The 23,831-nt window shown below is 38.1% G+C and overlaps 2 protein-coding genes across 4 annotated transcripts in view; one reads left to right on the top strand and one right to left on the bottom strand.

Annotated features, from left to right (window-relative positions):
• IFT74 (intraflagellar transport 74) overlaps positions 1-6,506 on the bottom strand; it is a 107,541-nt gene extending 101,035 nt beyond the window's left edge. Inside the window, exons 1-3 of one of the 2 annotated variants that reach the window (XM_024558309.4) lie at positions 6,323-6,506; positions 3,391-3,465; positions 1,767-1,905 (exon numbers count right to left, since the gene is read on the bottom strand). In XM_024558309.4, the coding sequence (XP_024414077.2) occupies positions 1,767-1,886 (120 nt within the window). In that variant the 5' untranslated portion in view covers positions 1,887-1,905; positions 3,391-3,465; positions 6,323-6,506. The remainder of the gene's footprint in view (positions 1-1,766; positions 1,906-3,390; positions 3,466-6,322) is intronic. The other variant, XM_024558311.4, reaches the window with a different exon arrangement.
• A 1,954-nt stretch (positions 6,507-8,460) lies between these two features.
• PLAA (phospholipase A2 activating protein) overlaps positions 8,461-23,831 on the top strand; it is a 36,740-nt gene continuing 21,369 nt past the window's right edge. The window contains exons 1-4 of one of the 2 annotated variants that reach the window (XM_024558349.2): positions 8,461-9,017; positions 16,285-16,478; positions 19,614-19,714; positions 19,797-19,917. In XM_024558349.2, the coding sequence (XP_024414117.1) occupies positions 8,869-9,017; positions 16,285-16,478; positions 19,614-19,714; positions 19,797-19,917 (565 nt within the window). In that variant the 5' untranslated portion in view covers positions 8,461-8,868. The remainder of the gene's footprint in view (positions 9,018-16,284; positions 16,479-19,613; positions 19,715-19,796; positions 19,918-23,831) is intronic. The other variant, XM_045193684.3, reaches the window with a different exon arrangement.

Raw genomic sequence — 23,831 nt, 5'->3', positions numbered from 1 at the left:
CTAGGATAAAGACAGACATATAATTTGTTTATGATTTATCTGTTGTAAAGCTATTTAGGTTGTATTCAAATTTCACTATTATAATTACAATGAAAATGTAATAATTACCTTTATAAGATATAGGTCTTAATTATAGTCTGCTTAGAATTATCAGTTTGTAAAGTTTATGCATTTTGTTCTAACATGGTATTTTTCTTTTACTGATTCACTGATTTATGACACTCTATCTTACATGCAAGCTCTTAATATTTATCAGAGTTCATTTCTAGACTACTGTTGCAACCAGAACATCGTTTTACTTATGGTTTATAATATATTTCATACTATTGTACATTGTTGGGGACCACTTTGTGTGGTTTCAGAGACCATAGCCCCACACAAGCAAGGCCTTGCCTATAAGTCTCGACCAGAAAGCCCGGAATGCTGGTGGCAGGCAAGACCCACCAAGCACTGAGGGTTCCCGTGGGAAATCAGGCCTGAAGAATACACTGTATCCTTTGAAGCTTGCTTTGCTTTGCTATTGCCAGCCCTGTTGGTGTAAACCAGATGTTTAAGTTCAAAGCATAAGGAGTGAACTCCTTATCTTAGGAAATACACCTTAACAACCATCTGGCACTAGCATGTCTAACAGACCTTGACTTGAGGCAGATCTCTGTGTTTCTTCAATTGTCATCTATAGATAATACCAGTTTTTTATAAATATAGCCTTTGGACATTGATTGATGAGCAATGCATGTATGCTGTATATCCCTGCACATACCAATCCCAATAAAAGCCATTTTGGAGAAAGGCTCAGGGCATCCTGCACTAGAGGGAATTGCCACCCCCTCTCCCGCTGAGAGAACAGATTGTGTCTGGGACGACTTATTCTCATCTGCAGCAGCCAGGAGAGCTCTGTGGGAGGGGACATCCCACAGTACATTCTTATTTTTGCTTGTTTATTGTCTTAGGTAAATTTTAGAGTAGTTTTATAATAATATCCACACCCCCTGCCTGCCACACATACACATACAAATACACTGTCCCTACAAGAAACCTCATGAAATTTAGATTGGTTTATAGCCTTAATATAGAAAAAGCCCTTACAGATACTGAACTCTACGTATGACATATATATTACAAATAATTTTTTTACCAGTTTATTTTTCTTTTAACATTTTTATGGTATTTTCAATTTTGTAAATTAAAATATAAAAATGCCCTCTTTTTCAGTACTTGGTGTTTCTGTTATTTTACAAAAGCCTAAGCCACACCAAGTTTATATGAAATACTTGCCTGTATTTTCTTCTAGTACATTTATGGTTTCCTTTTTTAAATATACAGCTTCTTAATTATCTCAAATTCTATGTGAGGGAGGGATTGATTTTTTAAAAACAAATGGTTTTCAGTAATTTGAGTACATTACTGAATACTCCATACTTTTTTTTTCAAATAATTTGAAATGCCACCTTAATCATTAATTAAATTCTTGCCTATTTCTGATTCTGATTCTGTCTATCCATTTCATTTGATATTAACACAAATACACTCTACCACTTGAATAACTGTAGTTTCAAAATACACTTGAATATCAGCATGAGCATGCACCTTCTCTTTATACTGCCTTTCAGACATTCTCCTACATTTATACTCCTTGATGTTTTCAAAAAACAAACATATAATATGCTCACAGAATAAAGAAATAACAAAGAATTTATTATAAACAGGCTTTCCAACTTCTACCGAGTTATATGCACAAGATTTCAATAGATTTGTTTTCAACTTACTCCAGTTGCCACTCGAACATTTCCTGATGGGGGTCTTATTCCAGAAGGAGGCCTTCCTGTCAACCCAATTCCACCTCGTGAAACAGGGCGAGCTGCTGAAGGTTTGTGATTACTAGCCATTGCTTGTTCACTTTAATCACTGTTTGGAAACAAGAAATAGTTCAATTCTCATTTGATATCTCATTTGATAGCTAGATACTAGTGCCCCACATAAGCATTCCTTCAAACATTTAATCCAAAATGATTCTTCTTGCAAATTGCCATTCTAGGTACCACTACAAGGCTGAGCCTGATTTAATTTGGTTCAAATTTGACATTAATGTCCCATTTAGAACCATGAAATCATTTATTAAAATATGCCTTCCTCATCTCCCTATAATCTCATCAAAATACCAGGCCCTCTAGATATGTCTCCTATGCTCACATCCCATACTCTAGTAAGTTTATCCAGCATCTTTGTCTTCCAATCTTTTCTCTGTGACTTCTGGTCCATGATTAACTCCCTTATATTCTCAATCCTGTTACTAAATGCAGTGGTACCTTAGTACTTATCATTAATTCATCCCAGAACTCATGTAAGTGCAAAACCAATGAGTACCAAACGCAAGGAGTGATGAAGCATTTTCTCTTGCGGGGTGGTGTCATCACTCATACACGCTCTAGCAAGTGCAAGGAGTCCCGAGTAAGCACCTAGTGCTGAAACATTTTTTTTCTCGTCAAAATGCTATGGGTACAGGGTTTGACAAATTCTAAAGCCAACGAGTACCTTAGTATGACTGTACTTCCTTTTACTCCTCCCTTTAACAGAATACTGGCTTTCCCCAAAAAACACTTTCAGTAACAAAGGCTATTTTAGCTTCTAGTGCCCCAATTCCCAAGCAAAGGAGTGCGTGGCACCCCCCTTGCCCCGCAATGTCACTTTCAAAACATTATGCCTCCAAGTCTTTAAAAAATAAACAGAATTCTCTTTCTTTGAGGACCAGGTAATACAACCATATTACCTTAGATCTTTCCTGGTTGCTTTTTACTAGGGACCACTTAATGTCCCCCTCATCTTCGCTAAGGTCTTTGTACCTCTAGTTTAGTCTCTATTCCAGTTCCACCAACATCCTGAATGACTTTCACATGGATACTGGATTCAATATCTAAATTCTAGCTTCAGTTCCCTAACCTAAATTTCAGTAACCATCTCAATCCCATTTCAGATAGCCATGGCCAGACCTTGAGTTTGTCATCAGCTGGAATTGCTTTGTCTCAAACATTTTAAGTGAAGTACTTTATTCTCTCATTTTAATCTCCTCCCCTTCTTCTCTTTATTCTCATTAGCCTCTTTTTAAACCATTTCCTTAATTCATTCATTCTCTCTCAGTTTATTGGCCTCTTCCTTTACCCATCAGAATATTATTTAAAGTTTTTGCTGAAAATTTAGGATAACATTTTTCAAATTTTGAGTCATGACCTTCTAGTGGGGTTGTGAGAACAATTTGGCAGGTTATGATGACCCATATGCTTTAAACATGAAATAAAACAAAATATAAAAGAATGCAATAAAAAAGAGTTCATTGTATAGAAACGGTATTATTTCATTACATTTTTTGTGTCAGTTATATTTATATAAACTTACATGTTTGTACTGGTCTTTAAAGTAAAATGTATATCCTGTTAGAGGTCATGTTCAAAAGACTTTTAAAGATCTGATCTAGAGAAAGAATAAGGAGAAAAAGAGTGCTTAAGACTATTGCCAGAGGAATGTCTTTGCATTCAGATAAAATACTATGACAGACTAAAAATGAGGGCCGAGAAAGTAAATAGAAAAACCAGGAGTATGTGTCACAGATGCCAAGAAAACAGCAGGAATGGTCAGCTATGCCGTTTACTGCTGGGAATTCAAATAAGATGAACACTGAAATGTCCATTGACATCTCCATTGAAGAAGCCATTAATGACCTTGGCGAGAGCAGTTTCAAGGACTTTTTTCCTTCTCTACACTAAACTACTGTCTAATGAGCACCAACAACTTAACTCATATCCTTGAACTTTACTCAACCTATCTGGCAAAATCAGATACTCTCCTCCACATCCAACCAGGTTTACTGAACATTGCTAGTAGAAGTCGTAACAACTGTATAGTCTGGAGTACTGCAAAGTCATAGTCATAAAACTTAGCTGGACCCTCATCACAGAAAACTTTACTTATCCTTTATAAATGACTTCTCTCCTTAACGATTCCAATCCTTAACCACTTTTCAAACTACACTCTGTTCCCACTACTCAGCAGATGACTCAATTTCCTACTAATTTGACAAAATTAGGTTTGAAATCCATCAAGTTTGGAGCACACAAACCCACCTAAATCCACCTTGCGCTCTGATCTCAATAGCTACCCATTCTTTTGTTTAAGGTCAATCTCTGTTCTGATTTACTCTCTTGATCCCATTTTCATTGGGACAATAGAGCCCTCCTTGTCCCCTTCCTTTCCACCCCAATTTCCTTTGGAACTATCCCACTCTTGCCCATATCTTTAAACTTTCTCCATTCTTTCAGTCTGTTATGTTCAACTCTTTTCTAACCTTAAAAATTAATTTCTTGATCTTGAAAACACTTTTAACACTATCCCATATATCCTTTTCCTATGCAGCCAAACTCTAAAAAATAGCTTACGTCCATTATTTTCTACCTTTTCAATTTCCAGCATCTCCTCATTTTCTAGGATTCCATTCAAATGGCCCCTGCCAACACAGCTAGGGATGTAAATGTCATCTGTTACTGATGTCCCCTCCCACATGAAACCATTTTCATTGACACTGCCCTCTTCTGGTTCCCCTTTTTCCGTCCTTTTGTTTTTTTCAGTTCTTCCTCTTGTAGCACCTCCTAGTCACACAAATCAGAAACTTAAGTCCTTGATTTCTTCCTCTCCCACATTTCCCATAGCTTATCACATAGTCCTGCTGATTTTATTCCTAAATGTTTAACATGTACCTCCCCTTCTACTCCTACAGTATTATCCAGGGCCTGATGGATTCAACTGGATTAGTATATTGGCCTCCTTGCTCGTCTGTTTGTCTAATACACATCTTGCCTGTTATTTTCCCTAGGAATCCTTCCACAAAAACCAGTCCAAAACCACCCCTTATTTAAACTGAACTTATAGGCCTGTCCTATATGCTACTATGCATCCTGCACACATCTGTATCTTAGTAGCCATCACACTGATTGAAATGATCTGCTTCAGTATTTCTCTCCCTTGAGGACAGGCCTGGATCTCACTCATCTTTATATCCCCAGTATTTCAGTGGCAGGCAAAAAACTTGTTCTCTTTCGTACTTTCTGAATTTCCTCCCACATGAAGGCATTGTCGATTACAAAAATTTACTAAATTATTAAAAGTGAAACGAATAATTTTTTACTAAAATAGTTTCTCAGTTTCTATACTCCCTGATCTATAATCTTTCATCCTTTTTCTTATAACTCCAACTATGTTGATGACTCATAAATCAATGTCTGCAGGTCTGTCCTTTAAACTGGGTATCGATTCTAAATTTTCAATTGTTTATTGGAAATTCTATTCAGATATGCCATTATCACTTCATATTGAATATATTCACACCAAAACTTAAAATTTTCTCCAGCTAGCTCCATGATTCCATTTCCTTGCCGTTTTGAACTCTGTGGATAAAGTAAGAAATTATTATTATTATTATTTCAAATAGAAAAGGGAGTTTCATGAAATAACTTTTTGAAAGGCAGACAATGTCGTGGTTTCTCCCAAAGAAAGTTAACACAAGAAAACTTTGATTCCAGCAGAATTAGTCAGTGTGACCCTAGCTTTCCTGATAACTTTAAGAAAATGTACAATATATCTAATTTCCACCTTTACTATCATGGTAAAAGCATAGTATTAGATCCGTCCTAGGGGATAATATAAAAAGGTGAGGTACTAGAAACCAAAATGCCTTTAACTCTGGGCTTATTCACACATACTCAGAGAAGCAGCCTGGCCTTTGGTTCAAGAAAGATTAGGGATACAAACTTGAGCTCTGACAGTTACCCGCTTTATAATCCCTTCTGGAGGTGCTTCCTCACCTGTAAAACAGAAGTGTCGCGATAGCCTCTATCTTGCAGAGCTGCTGTGAAGATTACAGATGGTATATATAAAACACCTGGCTCCTAATTATTATTACTCTCATCTTCCGTACACCAGCTATTTTAACATATATAAAGAAGTGAAAAATTGCCAAGTCCCTTAAGCTATGAACGACAGACAGAGGGAGATTATTATTTTGAGTAAATCTCAGTCCCCAGTGAATTTTTTCTCTGAAGCTCTTGAATTCTTCCCTTTGGTCTCGCTTTGGCAGGTCTCCTCCGGGGACTGATAGATATCTCAGCGCACGTTTTGCGGGGCTACAGTTTTGACTTCACTGGCTTAACGACGGCTTGAGGAGAATAGCTAAGAACCAAGAGTTTGATTTGTTTTCTTTGGAGCGCATCAGCATCTCCAAGGTGAGATAATAAGCTACAGAGTGAGGGAAGGGGAAATGAGACCCGGGATTTCTCACCTCCGTCAGCGCCGAAGGTGGGAGGTCGGAACCCTGCGGGTCGCACCACAGCGGAGCTCATCAGTCATCTCCACGTACGTGTACGCTGACTCGCGACCACCCACTCACACCAGCAGCTTTCCTGAACCCTCAGGCCTAACTTCTAGAGGCCAAGCGCCTCCGCGTATCCCGGCAACGCGGGCGGGACGGAAGAGGCCCCTCTCCTGATTGGCCAATCACCGGCCTCCGCTCCTAGTACTACTAGCAAAGCGAGACTAAAATGTTCTCGCGATACTTGAGTACTTAACAGGGCTTTTCAGAAAGAAATGGAAAGCGGCAAGCTGACGAGCAAAGAACATTTTATTTGAAAACCATTATTTTCTTTATAATCAGAACAACGCCTCTGATTGTGCCTGACGTGTACTCACTCCAGCGAGTTAAATTATATCCCTACGAAATCTCCCATCTGCTGTGGTGTAGTACGTTAACAGTTTTTATTAAGAATTGTTTGAAGTCACTCCTGGTAGGCAGGCAGCATTGTACATTTTACTTATACATTTTACTTCTAATTAGTAATTTACTTACTCTTATGACTGCACAAGTACACAATACAGCATTAAGTATGGATGCGATTCTAGTGCCGTCTGTTCCTCATTTCATTGGAAGCTTCATATCTTTAAGCTTCCTTTCAGCGTCTTGATTCAAGTTTGTGAGAAAGGCTGAATCAAATGGAAAGTGGTTTTACAAGAATTGTTTTAAAATTAGTGTTTAAAAAACAATATAAGAACTACTGCATCTCAAATCCAACTTCTCTAATAAAGTAACTTGCAGTTTGTTTTTTTCAGTTTTCCTACATATAGACAGGAAAAATATTTTGCAGTTACATTCATCACATTCATACACATTGGACTTTGAATATTTTCACATTATTTCCAACTTGCATACATTATGTATGTCCAGATTTAATCTCTTATGTGCTGGCCTGCAAATAGTTTAAAATCAATGCAATACAAATTAACGTTACGTGGCTGAATTCTCATGAAATTATAGTTTGACCCCAATTTATTTGTAGTGCTCACTTTTCCTTTTGTTACTGCACTGACGGGCAGTAGAATTTGCAACCCCAACACATGCCACTTTGGTATAAGGATTAGTTTGAGCTGAAGGCAATTGAAAAGAAGCAGATAAAAGAAAAGCTCTTTACGATTCCTCTATTTGCTTAAAAGAGTACATAAATTTTTAAAGATTTTCCTCCATATCTCTCTACTAGGAAGGGCAAAAGTGATCATCGAAGACAATTTTAGATCCATCATTAGCCTGGAGACTGCACAGGAGGAGCCTACATAACAAATTTTATTAATTGGTCTTTATGTACCATTAGTTTCTCATATATTTGTCTCCCCGTAATTTGATGCTTCTAAAGATTTAAGGTCTTTTTCTTTTTGTCACTTCCGTAAAAGTGTACTGTTCCTTTGTTTAGATGCTTTATAACCCAAGCTCCAGAGTCACCTTCGTGAGTTACTCATCCCTGAGTTTCTCTCTTGTATATATCATATACATATTAAGAAACTTCTGCAAGTTTTTCTTGTTAATCTTTTGTGGCAGAGCGCCAGCAGAAAAATCAGAAGGGTAGAAAAAATAAGATATTTCCTTTCTTACAATCTTTAACTTTCCAAGTATTCCATATATTTTCTCTGAGAGGTTACTGATATGCAGATTTCCCCTCCGTGCTTTTAGACATATGGGAGGGGGAACCAGGTTTTGTCATTTGTATACAAATGTGAAAGTTAAGAGAAACCATTTTAAATCTTTCGAATGCTTAATACAAAACACATATTTTTAAAATTACCAAGAACTCAGTTTAGTGTTCACAGAATTTAAAGAAATTGTTTCCAGTATGGCCTCAGACTCCCTCGTTTTAATGGGAAAAAAAAAAAACTTGTAAAAATATCAGGAGACCATGCAAAAGTTTGAGTAAATCGAGGTAAAGCTGCCCTAACAGATCACTCAGCAATCTCGGTAAACCACAAAGCAGCGCGCAACCCTGCAGACCAAGATTTAAAATATCCAGATTCCGCGCGCCACGAGCTCACGTCCCACTGGCGCGTGGCATTGTGGGATTTGCAGTCCCATCCCGCATTCCGTATTAGAGTAAACAGTTCAGCCAGGGATCGGAAAAAAACTCGGGCTCGGCGAGGACCGGGATTACGGTGCCTAGGCAGGAAGGGCAGTGTCTACGTCTTCCTCCACCCGCGAGCCAGAGTGCAGGAAGGAAGCGAGCCTCCACTCCACGTCGGCCTCAGCCGCCGGGACGCACACGCTCTGCGTCATGGCGGGCTGAGACCGATGATGAATTCCGGTGTGCATGTCCTGGTTGCTGTGTCACTCGGCCCGCTCGGCGCGCCCCTTCCCTGCAGCCCTTACGCACTGGCTGTCGGGCTCTTCCGGTGTCCGGCTGCCTCTCACCTGCAGGTCCCTTTTCCGCCGCCTTTCGTCGCACACCTGGCCTCCCCTGCGGACTGATCTCTCTTGGTGCCCGGGCCCCGGGTGCCAGACCTACAAGGGCCATGGCGAGCCGAGCCGCCAGGTATCGGCTGAGCTGCTCACTCCCGGGCCACGAGCTGGACGTGCGAGGCCTGGTGTGCTGCTTCTATCCGCCGGGGGCCTTTGTATCCGTGTCCCGGGACCGCACCACGCGCCTCTGGGTCCCGGACAGGTGAGCGCTGCGAGCCCGGCAGCCCTCTGGAGGTGTTGCAAGCTTCCTTCCGCGTGTGGGAAGAAAGTAACGCTTTCCGGCTCTGTCCTGCTCCTCTCCCTTTCTTCTTGGCCTTCACTCTGGTCTGCGTTGCCTCCCCATTCTTAGAGCCTTGGCTGGACGTGCAGTGTCCGAAACCAGTACGATCTGGGCGAAAGAGCACCGGATTGGGGGAACGAACAGACTTACGTTCATGTTCTAACGACCACTAGAGAGAGGGTGACCTTGGCCGAACTTACCTTTTGGGGCATAAAGTTTTTGGACTGTGATTTACCATGTTTCTTTTAGATTGAATTTTTATTGATGCCAGGTGCATCATATCTTCCTATATGATGAGGCAGTGTGAAGTCATCTGCCATGTAATTGAATTAAGAACTTAGCTCCTACCGCCTAGAATTGCTCTGTAGTCTTCCTTAAAGTTTGAGAACCTTGGTTCTCAAAAATTGCATTCCAGAAAGTTGCTTTACCTCCCGTACGTTGTCCAATTCAGAGTTTCTTAGAGTGGGGTCTATGGTGGGCTTTAGATGGAGGGGATGAAACCGCTACATGTTTTATGAATGTGTGGCGACGTGATGTTTTTTCTTGAGGACGGGAAGGCCATTGCCTTCTAACAAAACAAAACAACCCAAAAAATTAAGAAACAAGATTAAATTTCAGTCCAAATCAAATTCAATAGTTCGTCCCTGGTTTGGCTGATTGCAACAGGAAACTTAACCACATGGAGGACAGATTTCAGTTCAGAAAGAGAAAAATTGAGACGAGTTACCTTGTTAGCCTTCCATCAGTAGAGGTTTCACTCAGAGTTTGGGTTACCATCCATAAATTCAGGTAACTACTGATCGAGTGCCTCCAGTGTATTTGAGATCCTGAAGAAGAATAAGAGGACAGACAAGTTCTTTGTTTATAGAACTAGCTTACAGTTTAGGAGGGAAGATGGATCAAAAAACAGAACATACATACTTGTCATGAGTATATGAATAAAACAAATATCGATATAGAGTTGACTGGAGAGAGATGTTAAAGAAGGGAGCGTCTCTGAGGAGGTTTTTTTCTTTTTTTTAAGTCTGACACTGAGGTGGAGCTTGTCATGGGAACAAGGAATGAGGAAGGTTGAATTGGAAGAGTCCTGTAGGCCATAAGAGGAACACACACATAGGCCCCCTGGGTTGAGGAAGAAGAAAGCCCTAATATGCAGAAGGGAATGAGCTGGGAGATGAGCCAATTCTCTGGTAGCTAAGGAAGGGAGTTGGTAGGTAGAAGCCTTCAAAGGGTTTCCAGCAAGGTGCAGCATGATTTGATTTACCTATTGAGAATTGTATGCTAGCGACTGGTGGAGAATGGATTGCCAGGGGGTAAATGTGGAAGTAGATCTGTTGGTAGCTTTTGAGGAGTGCAGCCAAGACATGATAGACTAGAATAGGGATATTGGATGTACAGCACACTCCCATACTGAAATGAATGAGATGACTTCTAAAGGCCTTTTCTAATCTGTGATGTTCCAAACCACTTAGTAACAGCAATACATAACTTTTTGTATATTATATGCCCAGTAGGCAACAAACATTGCAGTAAGGAGTAGCTAAAGGGGATGCCAGTGCTCATAGCTGAATCCTGTCATTACACTTCCACATGTTGTGTATGAGTGTGCTAGGTTGACAAAAACTTTAATGACTGGAGTGGTTGCATTCACCAGGAACTTGAACTTTGGGCTGAAATGATCCTTTACTTGAAAACTGGTTTAACTCGTGTTGTGTTTTGATTTTCTTTTTCAAAATTCATTTATGTATTCACCTAACAGTGATTGAAAGCCTGCATTGTGCTAGGCACAGGACTAGATGGTGGGTGATTAGAGAGATAAGATAGTTTTACCTCTCCTTTCCAATTCCTTGGAGTAGAACATCTCACAGTCACTGGGTGATGAACCTCTGATGCATTTCAAACTGGAGTGACTCAGCCATACTTTTAATATTATAAACGTGTCCTCAAGACTGATATCCTTTGCATATTAATACAGTTAATGAAGTGCTGTAAAATGTTTGGAGCTAAGTAGTAAATGAGAAATGCTTTCTGGGGGTTCTGGATCAGGGTGGTTGATGTAGAGAAGGCCTGGAAATGATGGGGGAATTTAGTTTTGGGGAGGCAAAATAGTTCTAGGGTAGACTAAACTAGATACCTCATCTTTCACAAAAACCCATTGAGAACCCCAAAAGTCTCTGGGCCTTTTGAAGTTCCTTCGGAGAACAACATGTTCTTCTTTTCTTTTTTTCTTCTTCTTCTTTTTTTTTTGGTTGTACATTAAACTGAACCAGTCAACATGCCATTCTTTGAGACTGCTTCTTCAGGCTTCTATAAGACCACTTCAAATTAAGTTGGATTTCTCAAGTCTATCACCAGTTAGTGCTTTGCCTTTTGAAAACAACACATATTTGAAAGATGCAACCCCAGATTTTATATCATGCGTTAAATCTTCCCTGGCCATGCCCAAGTCTCATAAACACTCAGCACTTTGGGCCCTTAGTCAAGTAGTTCTATGGGGTTTGTTAAGAAATCAGAGCCAGTCCCTTCCCACTCCCCATTTCTCTTTCTTGGAGGCAAAATTTTCATCTCTCAACTGCTTATTTTTTTATTTGACCTCCCTATCTCTGTATATAAAATGCTGTATAATCACATGCTGCTTAACTAGGTGGGTACATTCTGAGAAATGTGTCGGTAGGTGGTTTTGTTGTTGTGTGAACTTCAGAGATCACTTACACTGACCTAAGTGATATAGCCCACTACACATGTAGGCTATATGCTATAGCCTATTGCTCCTAAGACACAAATCTGTACAACATGTTAATGTACAAATCCATACCAGAGTAAATCAAGCACAAGGGAAAATGATACTCTTCAGAGGCGCAGTCAACAGGAGATGTAGGAAGCTCCTGCAGTATAACACAGCACCCTGTTTTACAGCAGACTTATGTTTCTAAGTAGAAAGAGTACACGCTAAAATAACCATAAAAAGCATAGTATATTAAATACATAAATCAGTTACATGGTCTTTTATTATGATCATCAAGTACATAATTAGATGTGCCGTATTTTCTTTTTTAAATTTTTTAAAAGATTTTATTTCTGTGTTTTTAGAGAGAGGGGAAGGGAAGGAGAAAGATAGAGAAACATCAGTGTGTGGTTGCCTTTCATGTGGCCCCCACTGGGGACCTGGTTGGCAACCCAGGCACATGCCCTGACTGGGAGTTGAACCGGCATCCCTTTGGTTCACAGCCCACGCTCAATCCACTGAGCTACACCAGCCAGGGCAATATATGTGCTGTATTTTTATACAGCTGGCAGCATAGTAGGTTTGTTTACACCAGCATCACCACAAATATGAAATGCATTGCACTGAGAGCTTAGCATGGCTCTGAGATCACTAGCTGACAGGAATTTTTCAGCTCCTTTGTAATCTTATGGGACCACCATCATATATGTGGTTTATTGTTGACTGAAACACTATGCAGCTCATGACTGTATTGCTATTTTTTTAATATATATTTTAGATATTTTATTTAGTTTTTATGGTGGAATATGAGAATTTAGCTCTCCACCCTCTACCAGCCCCCATCACATATGTACTCTTTCTATGCCTTTAAATTAATTTAAACTGAATCAGTATTTCATGGTTCTCCTGAGTCTGTCTGCACATAAGCTGTGAAATAAGCTATGATAACTTTTCCTCAACAATTTTATGATCTCCCTGTGGCTACTAATTTTTTTGTTTTTGGTTTTCATTTGCTTAATTTTCTTTTTTATATTTGCTTAAATTCTATATATTTATCACCAGTTCAACTTTAAATTCATCGCTAGTTGTCTCTCTCAAGATCTTTAGACATATTGGATATTTTACAGTTTCATCTTTCTTTTAGTGAAAACTTTCTGACTGGGCCTGTCTGCCTCTGGTACATAACTAATCTGGGAGATCTCCCTTTATTGTCATTTCCTCAATTCCCATTTGGGCCTCTTGTGCTGGATTTCTGTTATCAATTTCCTTTTCCTTTCTCTTTCTTATTTTTTTCCCTTTATGCCATGTTGGATGGAGCACAGCCTCCAGGAGCTTCCTGAAGTACAGTGCATTGATAATAATGTATCAAGACCTTGCAAGTTTTAAAAGGATTTTATACTACCTTGCTGCTTGAATAATTTAAATGTTTGTATGTTTGTAGCATTCCAATTCCCAAATAATATTCCTCCAGAATTTCGAAGCCATTGCCCCTTGTATTCTAGCCTCCAGTATTACAGTTGAGAATACTGAAGCCATTCTTATTCTTGACCTATTATTTTTTTTCTGTATAAAAAGCAGTCAATATTCATCCATTGTTCAGGACCACTAGGGGACCCTTTTAATATGAAAACTCACATTCATAAGTTCTGGGGCATTTTCTCATATTCTTTGGTCTTGTCCTCTTCATTTTCTCTGTCTTCTTTGCTGGAACTTTTTATTCAGATATTGAACTTGTTTCTAAATGTCTTTTTTATTTGTCTTTCTCTCTCTCTCTCTCTCTCTCTCTCTCTCTCTCTCTCTCTCCTTTTGCTATATTGTCTCAGAAATTGCCTTGATTTTTTGTGAAATTATATTCTTATTTCATGGGTGAAATAGGATTTTTTATTGGGCTTGCTGTCTGTGAGCTTCACTGTAGGATTATCTGGATTACCTGGCTAGACCATTTCATTGGGCTGGTCTGCCTAGAGGATGAATGCCTGGTCTCCAGGGTTTTGTCTTTGGTGGTGTTGACCTCCATTATAAATGTACATGTTTCTCATACCCAAGGGCTCACCTGTGCTTTGGTCCCCACAAAGACTTTAACTTGAGTGATGAAAAAGTTCTAGACTTTTGCTGGGTGCAAGAGAGGCAGTTGTCTGGCTGAATAGTCTGGCTGCTTTTTTTTTCCCTTAGTACTTTATGTACTTTTGATTGACTCAAGAAATACTTAATCCTTCCCAAGGAGAATAATGTGCTGGGAACTTGAGAAGATAAAAAGAAGAAGCAGGTCTGGATTCTGCCATTAAGAACGTCACAGATCATTATGAAAGATGCACACAAATATCTATATTGGGAGATGCTAAGGGACACAATAGGTAGATTTCGTGGTTTACATAATAGGGATTTTTAACCATGTGGTACCTTTTAAATTTCTTTGGGCTCATTGGTAAGATGCTTTCTAAAAACACATTTAAAAAAACCTGCCAAAATAAAGTAGACACATTAAAAAATAGCTACTATCAAATACCTTCCTTTGAAGATTTTTTTCATATGATTTAACTTCTGACTGATTCCAAAGACTTTCATCTAGTCTTCCTTATTGATTTTAGTGCCTACCTTTTTTTGGTCCCCATTTTTAGAGGTACATAAGTAGTGCCACTAATTCTTGAGCTTTGGGGATTCATTGGTAGATTGGTTCTCTATTTCCCCTGCTGCCTAGATAGATATATACATACACACACATATATCTATATGTGTATATATATGTTTTCTAAGAAAGGCATAAACCCACAGGCTAGGAAGAATGAGAAAAAAGAACAAGGTTATAACTTTCAGTGCTGAAGCTCATAGAGAAGTAGTGAAGGTCTTGGGACATATGAGAAAAATGAGTTCTAAGCAGGGAAAGTAGAGAACTAATTTGCCAGTGAATCCTCAGAAGTCTCAAGAATTAGCAGCACTACTTGCCTCCATGACTGTGTGTGTGTGTACACACATGCACACGTGCACACATACCAGGTCTGTTTGGAAAAAGTCCAGCCATTGTTCATATGAGGATGGTTTTCACTTTATCTATATAACTTGGCAGCCAAGGAGAGAGGACTGGAATGCTCATGTGTGAACAATGACCACTTCACTGTCCTAGTCAGCAGAGGCAGTAGATGCCGTTGAGAGAGCATGTGTACTGTGGCTGTCACATTCAAAATGACTGAGTGAGCAGAGGAATGAACCTGCGTCAGATTTTGCGTTAAGCTTGAGCATTCCTCAGCAGAAACTACTCGGATGATTCAGGAGACCGCAGCTATGGTTAACTGGTGATTGGCAGCTTCATCACCACAACACATCAGCTCACGCATCATGTCTTACACATCAAATTACCCAGGTGACTTGGCCTTGCTACAGCCCAGATTTGGTGCCCTGTGACTTTTGGCTTTTCCCTAAACAAATCACCTTTGAAAGGGGAGAGATTTCAGACCATTGATGAGATTCAGGAAAATACATCAGGGCAGCTGATGGCGATTAAGAGAACTGTGTGAAGTGCCAAGGTGCCTACTTTCAAGGGGGCTGAGTCATCATTGTCCTGTGTACAGTGATTCTTATATCTTCTTCAATAAATTTTTCTGGTTTTCATATTGCATGGCTGGATACCTTCTGGACAGACCTTGTATATTGTTTTAGTGGTGTTTGGGGAGTGAAAATAGATGAGTGTGTTCAGTCTTTACCCAGGAGTCTTAATGTCTTTATGTGTACTTCTGTCATCTCTTTCAACTAGACTGCAAACTCTTACTTGCTTGAGTCAGGTATATAATTATTTATATCCCTCTCAGCAACTAACTGCCTTCCATGTAGTAAATCATAATCTGTTGTTTGACTTGTTATGTAAGGCCATGATACTAAGTGACTGATGTGTATAACAAATTGGTAATCATTCTAATCCGTAGGGAGTTGATGTGCTATGTCTTAGAGCAGTCATTTGGTCCTTGCTGTATTAGCTCTTTTAGTTTCCATATTGAGAATGATTGATATTCTGTGTAGATTCACTATACTAATGGGTATGAGGTTAATGTTTCATAGTGTGAAAATGTCCTCACTATCTATGTTTAAGGCTTATGGATAGTGGAGTCCATTATCCTAATTTCATGAAAGTTTCTCTTCACCCCGGATTTCCTAGGGTAACAGTTACTGAGAAGTAGAAATGAACATGGAGGATGAGGAAAAGCACTTAAGATATTTGTTTCCCTCCCTTTTCTTCCTGTTCTTCTTGTCAATTAACATACTATTATCAGTGAAAACCTAATTAAACTTTTCCTAATCTGATGTAAACCTTTGTAGTAGCTGATATAAACTAGGTATTTAATAGATACTTGACATAGTATGTACTCTCTACAATTAAGTTAAACCATGGCCCTAAAGAAAATGAGTACTTTGACACTATGTCCTAGGCTAAGTTAGGGAACCAATTATGTCTTATTTATTATGTCTTTCCAGTCCTAACAGGGGCTTTACAGAAATGCACTGTATGAGTGGCCACTCCAATTTTGTGTCGTGTGTGTGCATCATACCTTCAAGTGACGTATACCCCCATGGACTAATCGCCACTGGAGGAAATGACCACAATATTTGTATTTTCTCACTGGAGAGCCCAGCACCACTTTATATACTAAAAGGTCACAAAAATACTGGTGAGTAGAGTGCTTTAGTGTTTTTCTATTTGAAGAAAATTCATCCTTTTGAAAGTAAAATTTACATACACATTTTTCCTGGTTTCCTGGTATACATTCTCCTATAAACTGTTATAGATTTACTCTTATGCTCAGTAAAGTTTTTCATGCTTATACAGGTGTGGGCAAAAGTAGGTTTACAGTTGTAATACAAATATTACAATAATTAATAATAATACCTGAATAAGCTCTGTGTTCCCATACTCACAACTGTAAACCTAATTTTGCCCACCCCTTTCTATTTAAAAAGTAAGTGATCAGTTATAAAAGGAAGAGTCTCTATAATTTTGATACACTTTGTGATTTTGGTTTTTCAACTATTTTGTGAAAAGAACTTATGCAGGAAAACTAAGAGCATTTCTTTATGTTTTGACTGTTATGTCTGTATTTATACAGGAAATTGAATGTGTTTAGAGTGATGGTATTATTTTTAAGGAGGAATACTGTTGAATATTCCTTTTCCCTGATTTGTGTATACTATTTCTGATTCTCCTAATACTCCTGGATTTGTGTATGTCTTAGCAGCTCTTCGTTATAAAATGTTAAGCTTATTCAGTATAAATCAGTGTAGTATGTGTCTTTATTTTTTAATGTATCTGGAATACTTTAGGACATACGTAAGCAAATAGTATGGCCCATAAACACTTCAAACTGAATTTCTTCAAGGAGTTTGGAAAATGCTTTGTATGTATGTGAAATCTTTGATACAGAGTGGTACATATTTTTTAACTTTATTATAGAAATCTTCAATACATGTAGAAGTAGAGACAGTAATTTATATTGAGTTATATATACCCATATCTTGTATGGAATAATGATTTGTTCCACCCATGTATTTTACATTGCTTGAAGGATTATCTCCATAAGCTCTATCTTGTTTCATCTTTCCCCTCTTCCACAACATTATTTTAAATGAAATTTTCAATATACTGTTGCATTTGTAAATACTTCAGTATGCAGCTGTAAAATAGGATTTGGCAAACTTTTTCTGAAAACAGCCAGATAGTAAACGTTTTAGGCTTTGCAGGCCATATGGCTGCTTTTGCAACTGCTCAACTCTGCCGTTGTGTTCAAAAGCAGCCATTGCCAAATAAATGAATGAGCCTCTCTGTGTTTCAGTAAATCTTTGTTTATGGACACTGAAATTTGGAAGTTACATGATTTCCACGTTAGGAAGTATATTTCGATATTTTTCCCTAACCACTTACAAATGTAAAAACCATACTTAATTTGTGCACTATACAGTACAAGTGGCTCACAGGCCATCGTTTGCTGACCACTGTAAAAGATACGGATTCTCTCTTTCTTTTTTTTTTTTTAATAATATCATTATCACACCTGAAACAAAACAAAACCTCATTTCTTATTATCACATATCCAGTGAATGTTCACATTTACCTAGTTATCTCATAAATGTTGTTTTCTAGTTTAGTGACCCAAACAAGGTCCACATATCTTTCATTGTCAGTTTCTTACTCCCTCCACTTAAAACCAGCTTATTTTACTTGTAGAATTTCCCACAATCTGAACTTTGCTGACTAGAGCCTTTTTGCTCCCTTCAACATGTTCCTCAGTACACTGTATGTCCTGTACGCTATTAGTTAGATCAAGTTTTTAATATGAATACTTTATAGGTAGTATTGTGAACTTTTGTGTAGGACATTAAGAGGCATGTGATACCTCTTCTTTGTGATGTTCAGATTGATCAGTGGGTTTAAGTGTTGTACACCCATTTGTTACAACATTCCCATCAGTCTTGAATAATGATTTTTAGCATCAGTTGATAATCATTGCATAGATCCAGTATTTCATTAATATTTTCAAAATGATTATACTCTGATTCTACCATTATTTCTGCATTTAATAGCTGGCATTTTTCTATATAAAACTTTCCCACATCAACTCTTTGGTTATTACCATGGAAGTGTTTCCTTGCCCCCTCTCCCACATCTTTTACTGAGTTTAAAAATGAGTGGGTTTCCTAACATCTTTTTTTCTTTTTGATTCTCAAATTGTCCCATATCAGGCCATTGGAATCCTCTTAAATTGGCTCCTGTGACCAGAGAATAAACCTCCATCTCCTGCAGTGAATGAGGATGCACTTTGCTGACACTGTAGGCTGAGAGGAGAAATCTATTGTTTGACTGTGTCTTATGCAGACTGTGAATCACTCCTATTTTTTCAAGGCCTCTGCTTAGCTCCATCCTTCGTGAAATACTGAGTCCCATACTGAGTCCCATAGTTGTGGGCCCAGTCACTGTGCTTCTCAATTCCTCTCCGTGGGTGTTTAAATTATAACTTTCCTCCATTTTGCTAAGTCAGTTTTCAGTTGCTTTTGTCCTTATAGATCAATACCATTTATAGCATTACTCTAAATAATCTGCTATTTTTAATGAGAATTCGGGGAGGGGGGAGTTGTGTTTCCATATTTTTAGATGATTTTTCATTTGTAATTTTTAGCCTGTATAATTTTACATTAATGAAACATTTAACTGTTCCATTACTGTTGAACATTTAGCTTCGCTCTGTTTTTTTTTTTTTGTCATTTCAACTAAAGTGACAAATATCTTTATTAATAGCATTTCAGAGTTGTCTAGCACTGGCCAGGTAGCTGAGTCGTTTTGAGCCTTGTCGCAGTATGCCAAGATTGCAGGTTATATCTCCTGTCAGAGGGCACATACAAGAAGCAACCAATGAATGCATTAATAAGTGGAACAACAAATCGATGTTAGTTTGTCCATCACTCTCTCTCTCCCCCCTCTAAAATCAATTTTTAAAATTGTATTAAAATCATTTACATTGTCTTCCCATGTAGTTTCTTAGAACTAGAAGGGATTGTGCAAGCCACGTAATCCTCTTCCCTCATCCTGCAGATGAGGAATCTCAGGTTAAGTAATATCCTTGTGGTAGACCGCCCATACGTGGCATCTCTAGTACTTGCATCCAAGCAGTCTAACAACAGAGTCATAACCACTATACACACTTCTGCATCTCCATTGAGTTATGTGTTTTTAACATTGCAATGCTTTAATAACTAACAAGATTGAACATTTTTCTATATGAAAATATGTTCACTAATGCCTTTTTTCCCTTTAGTTTGTAGTCTTTCATCTGGAAAATTTGGGACATTACTTAGTGGCTCATGGGACACTACTGCTAAAGTGTGGCTGAATGACAAATGTATGATGACTTTACAGGTACAGTAGTTCTGTGTGAATATTCTATAATTAAATATGATGACTTTGTGGCAACTTAAATTAATACCCATTTTACTCACAGGGCCATACAGCAGCAGTGTGGGCAGTAAAGATCTTACCTGAACAGGGCTTAATGTTAACTGGATCTGCAGACAAGACTATTAAACTGTGGAAAGCTGGAAGATGTGAGAGGACTTTTTCAGGTAATATCAGAGTATATACCTCTTAGCATCTTATTGCTTCATATTTATTCAAGTGGTCTTTTTCTCAAAGGTTGAGAAGCTTGAAAGTGATAGTTGAAAAATAAAAAGATACACATGTATCTTTTAAAAAGATATTTTGAAACCTCTCATTAAAACCCAGATTGCACTAATAAATAGGTACTTCATAGCCTATAATTTCTGAATGTGCTTCTCTGAACTATATGTAACTTGTGGTATGCGGTTACATTTTTGCTTGTCCTTTGAACATGTTCAGTCTGAACCTTGATGGCTCAGTAGTGTTACCTTCACATGTGGAGGAAAACATAAGTGCTTTCATTAATATTGAAGTATGTTGTTCAATAATACATTTCAGGCTCTATTTATTTAGTGGTTTAGGTGGGTAGTCTTTTTAGTAAAAGGCGAAAGATTTATACCATCTAAAGAGAAACCGGAGTATATACAATCTGAAGAGAAACCGGAGTATAGGGGTGGGTACTCTTTTTAAACCTCAGCTATGAAATAACTCCTACACTGGTGTGAATTTTTTTGTTGTTGTTTTTTCTTCTATTTACTTTTAAAGTTGATTACCACTGTGGAGGATAACACGGTGAGAAATCCCTATGTGAAGATAAAACTATCTATACATGGAAAATGGACAATGAGTTCTAATAAACATCTCTGTTTTTGTTTCCATGTATACATTTATGTATCAAGTTGTTACTAATCTGTGATAGACAATTAACTTAGCAAATACTGAGCGTGGGAAAGGTTTTGACTTCTGATTTTTGTTACTAGATTAGAAGCTTCAAAGAATGTTTTGTTCTTTAAAAAATTGTAGTGACATTTTCTACAAGGCTTCAAGGGATATTGAAATAAATTGAATTTTGTCAACTGTATCTCCAGTTACATAATTAAGAACATTATGTAGGAAGTTTATTGCATAAATTCTTGCTGTTTTAAAAGCTCAGTAATCATTGGTTTTTAGTTTATCTTTTTAATGCTTACATTTATATAAGTTATGAAATGTTCCCCAAAATAAATCAGTAATGTTTGGCTTTATATTTGCATTTTGGTTGAATCAAGAGGTACAATAATTAGTCAGAAAATTTGAATTCTTGTTTTAGCATTGCCACTGATTAGGTGGTTGTAGAAAAATTAATCTCTCTCAGCCTAGTCTTGCATATTTTAATAAAGTTTACTTTTTCTGTATGCATTTAATATTTCAAACTTAAATTTTTGCAATCTTTTGTAATCTTAGTTTTTCTTAATTTTAATTTTCTATGGTGTTTTGTAAATATTAATTTTAGTATTGTGTGGTAAAAAACTTAAGGGATATTTATACCTTGTTATATATTTCAGTTATGTTTGAATACTGTGTATGGTTTGAATTATTTTTGCTATTGGGTAAGAAAATTGAATTGTCAGGTAAAACAGGAGAATAGCGGGAATCAAAGTTATGTTTCTGGAGGGTTTTCAGAAAAAAATTGCAGGCTTTCTGGCCAAGATGGAAGCATAGGTAGATACACTTTACCTCCTCACACAACCAGAAAAAGGGCAACAAATTTAAAAACAAAAATAACCAGAACTGCCAGAAAATCAAACTGTATGGAAGTCTGACAACCAAGCAGTTAAAGAAGAAACATTCATCAAGACTGGGAGGAGGGGCAGAGACTGGCAGCCAGGTAGAGAGGACTTGCAGCAAGGCAGCTGCTGGAGGACCAGGGCAGGCAGTGGCTGGCAGAGTGGGTAAGGTAGCAACTGGCGGAACGGGTGATCCCACGTTTGTGTGTGGATAAACCAGAAGGAACAACTGGGGAGTGAGACAGGCTGCACGACCCATGGTTCCAGCACAGGGAATAAAGCCTCATAATCTGACTGAAAAAACCTGTAGGAGTTGAGAGAGCAGAAGAAACTCCCAGCCTCACAGGAGAGTTCATTGGAGAGACCCACAGGGTCCTAGAATGTACACAAACCCACCCACCTGGAATCAGCACCAGAAGGGCCCAATTTGATTGTGGGTAGTAGAGGAAGTGACTGAAAGTCAACAAGAGCTAGCTGAGCAAGTGACATTGCTCCCTCTTGGACCCCTGCCCCCCACACAGCACCACAATGCAGCCACATGGGTTGCCCTGCCCTGGTGAATACCTAAGGCTCCGCCCCTTACAATGTAACAGGTATGCAGAGACAAAAAAAAGTCACAAATGAAAGAACAGATCAAAGCTCCAGAAAAAAATACAACTAAGGGATGAAGAGATAGCCAGGTTATCAGAGGCACAGTTCAAAACAACTGGTCATCAGGATGCTCACAGAAATGATTCAGTATGGTCACAAAATAGAGGAAAAAGTGAAGGCAATAAAAAGTGAAATAAATGAAAATATATGGGGAACCAACAGTGAAGGGAAGGAAACTGGGACTCAAGTCAACGATTTAAAACAAAAAGTAAGAAAGAAACATTCAACCAGAACAGAATGAAGAAACAAGAATTCAAAAAAATGAGGAGAGGCTTAGGAACCTCCAGGACAAATCTAAATATTCCAACATCCAATCATAGGGGTTCCAGAGGGAGATGAGGAAGAGCAAGAAATTGAAAACTTATTTGAAAACGTAATGAAGGAGAACTTCCCTCATGTAGCAAAGGAAATAGACTTCTAGGAAGTCCAGGAAGCTCAGATTCCCAAAAATGTTGGACCCCAGGAAGCACATACCAAGGCACATCATAATTACATTACCTAAGATTAAAGAGGAGGAGAGAAGCCTAAAAGCAGCAAGAGGAAAGGAGACAGTTACCTACAAAGAAGTTTCCATAAGACTCTCAGCTGATTTTTCAAAAGAAACCTTTCAGGCAAGAAGGGGCTGGAAAGAAGTATTTAAAATCATGAAAGGCAAGGACCTACATCCAAGATTACTTTATCTAAATGAGATAATCTCTCATGTAGAATGGAAGGCCAGATAAGTGCTTCCCAGATAATATCAAGTTAAAGGAATTCATCATCACCAAGCCCGTATAGGAAATGTTAAAGGGACTTAGTTAAGAAAAAGAAGATGATCAAAACTATGAACAATAAAATGACAACAAACTCACAGTTATCAACATCTGAACCTAAAAAAAAACAAAAACGAACTGAGCAAACACCTAGAACAGGAACAGATTCACAAAAATGGAGATCACATGGAGGGGTCTCAGCAGAGAAAGGGATGGGGGAGAATCGGGGAAAAGGTATAGGGAATAAGAAGCATAAATGGTAGGTACAAAATACACAGGGGGAGGTTAAGAACATTATGGGAAATGTAGAAGCCAAAGAACTTATATGTATGACCCATGGACATGATCTAAGGTGGGGGAATGCTGGTGGGATGGGGGTACAGAGCAGAGGAGAATAAAGGGGAGAAAATAAATGGGGCAACTGTAATAGTATAATAAATAAAATATATTAAAAACAAAAAATACTCAAAAACAGTTGGAGAAGATTAAATAAATATAAAATACTGTATTTTGCCATGTATAATGTGCACCCATGTTTTTGGTCCAAACTTTCAGGAAAAAAAAATGTTTTAAATTTTTAATTCAATTTTGTATTTATTTATACTTAGAAACAAAAGCGATTATTGTATTCCAAGGTATTATTTTCCATACAGATATCCTTATTGCTTTCTAGAGTAATACTTTTAACTCATAAACATAAAGAATTTATTTATATAGATATGGAATTAGTGTACTACCCACATATAATGAGCACCCTTATTTTTCCCCCCAAAAGTTGGGCAAAATGTGCACATTATACATGGCAAAATACCGTAATCTCTTAAGACTGGTGATGAAAAAGAGATTGCTGAACCAAATTTTGGTTACCCAGCTTTTCTACAGAAAAAAATGAGTTTCTGGTCAGATTTTACTATTCACTGATGTGTTTTA

The sequence above is a fragment of the Desmodus rotundus genome, chromosome 1, assembly GCF_022682495.2.
Source record: "Desmodus rotundus isolate HL8 chromosome 1, HLdesRot8A.1, whole genome shotgun sequence".
NCBI lineage: Eukaryota > Metazoa > Chordata > Mammalia > Chiroptera > Phyllostomidae > Desmodus > Desmodus rotundus.
The sequence above is the reverse complement of the archived record's forward strand: the minus strand, read 5'-3'. Positions and strand labels throughout refer to the sequence as shown.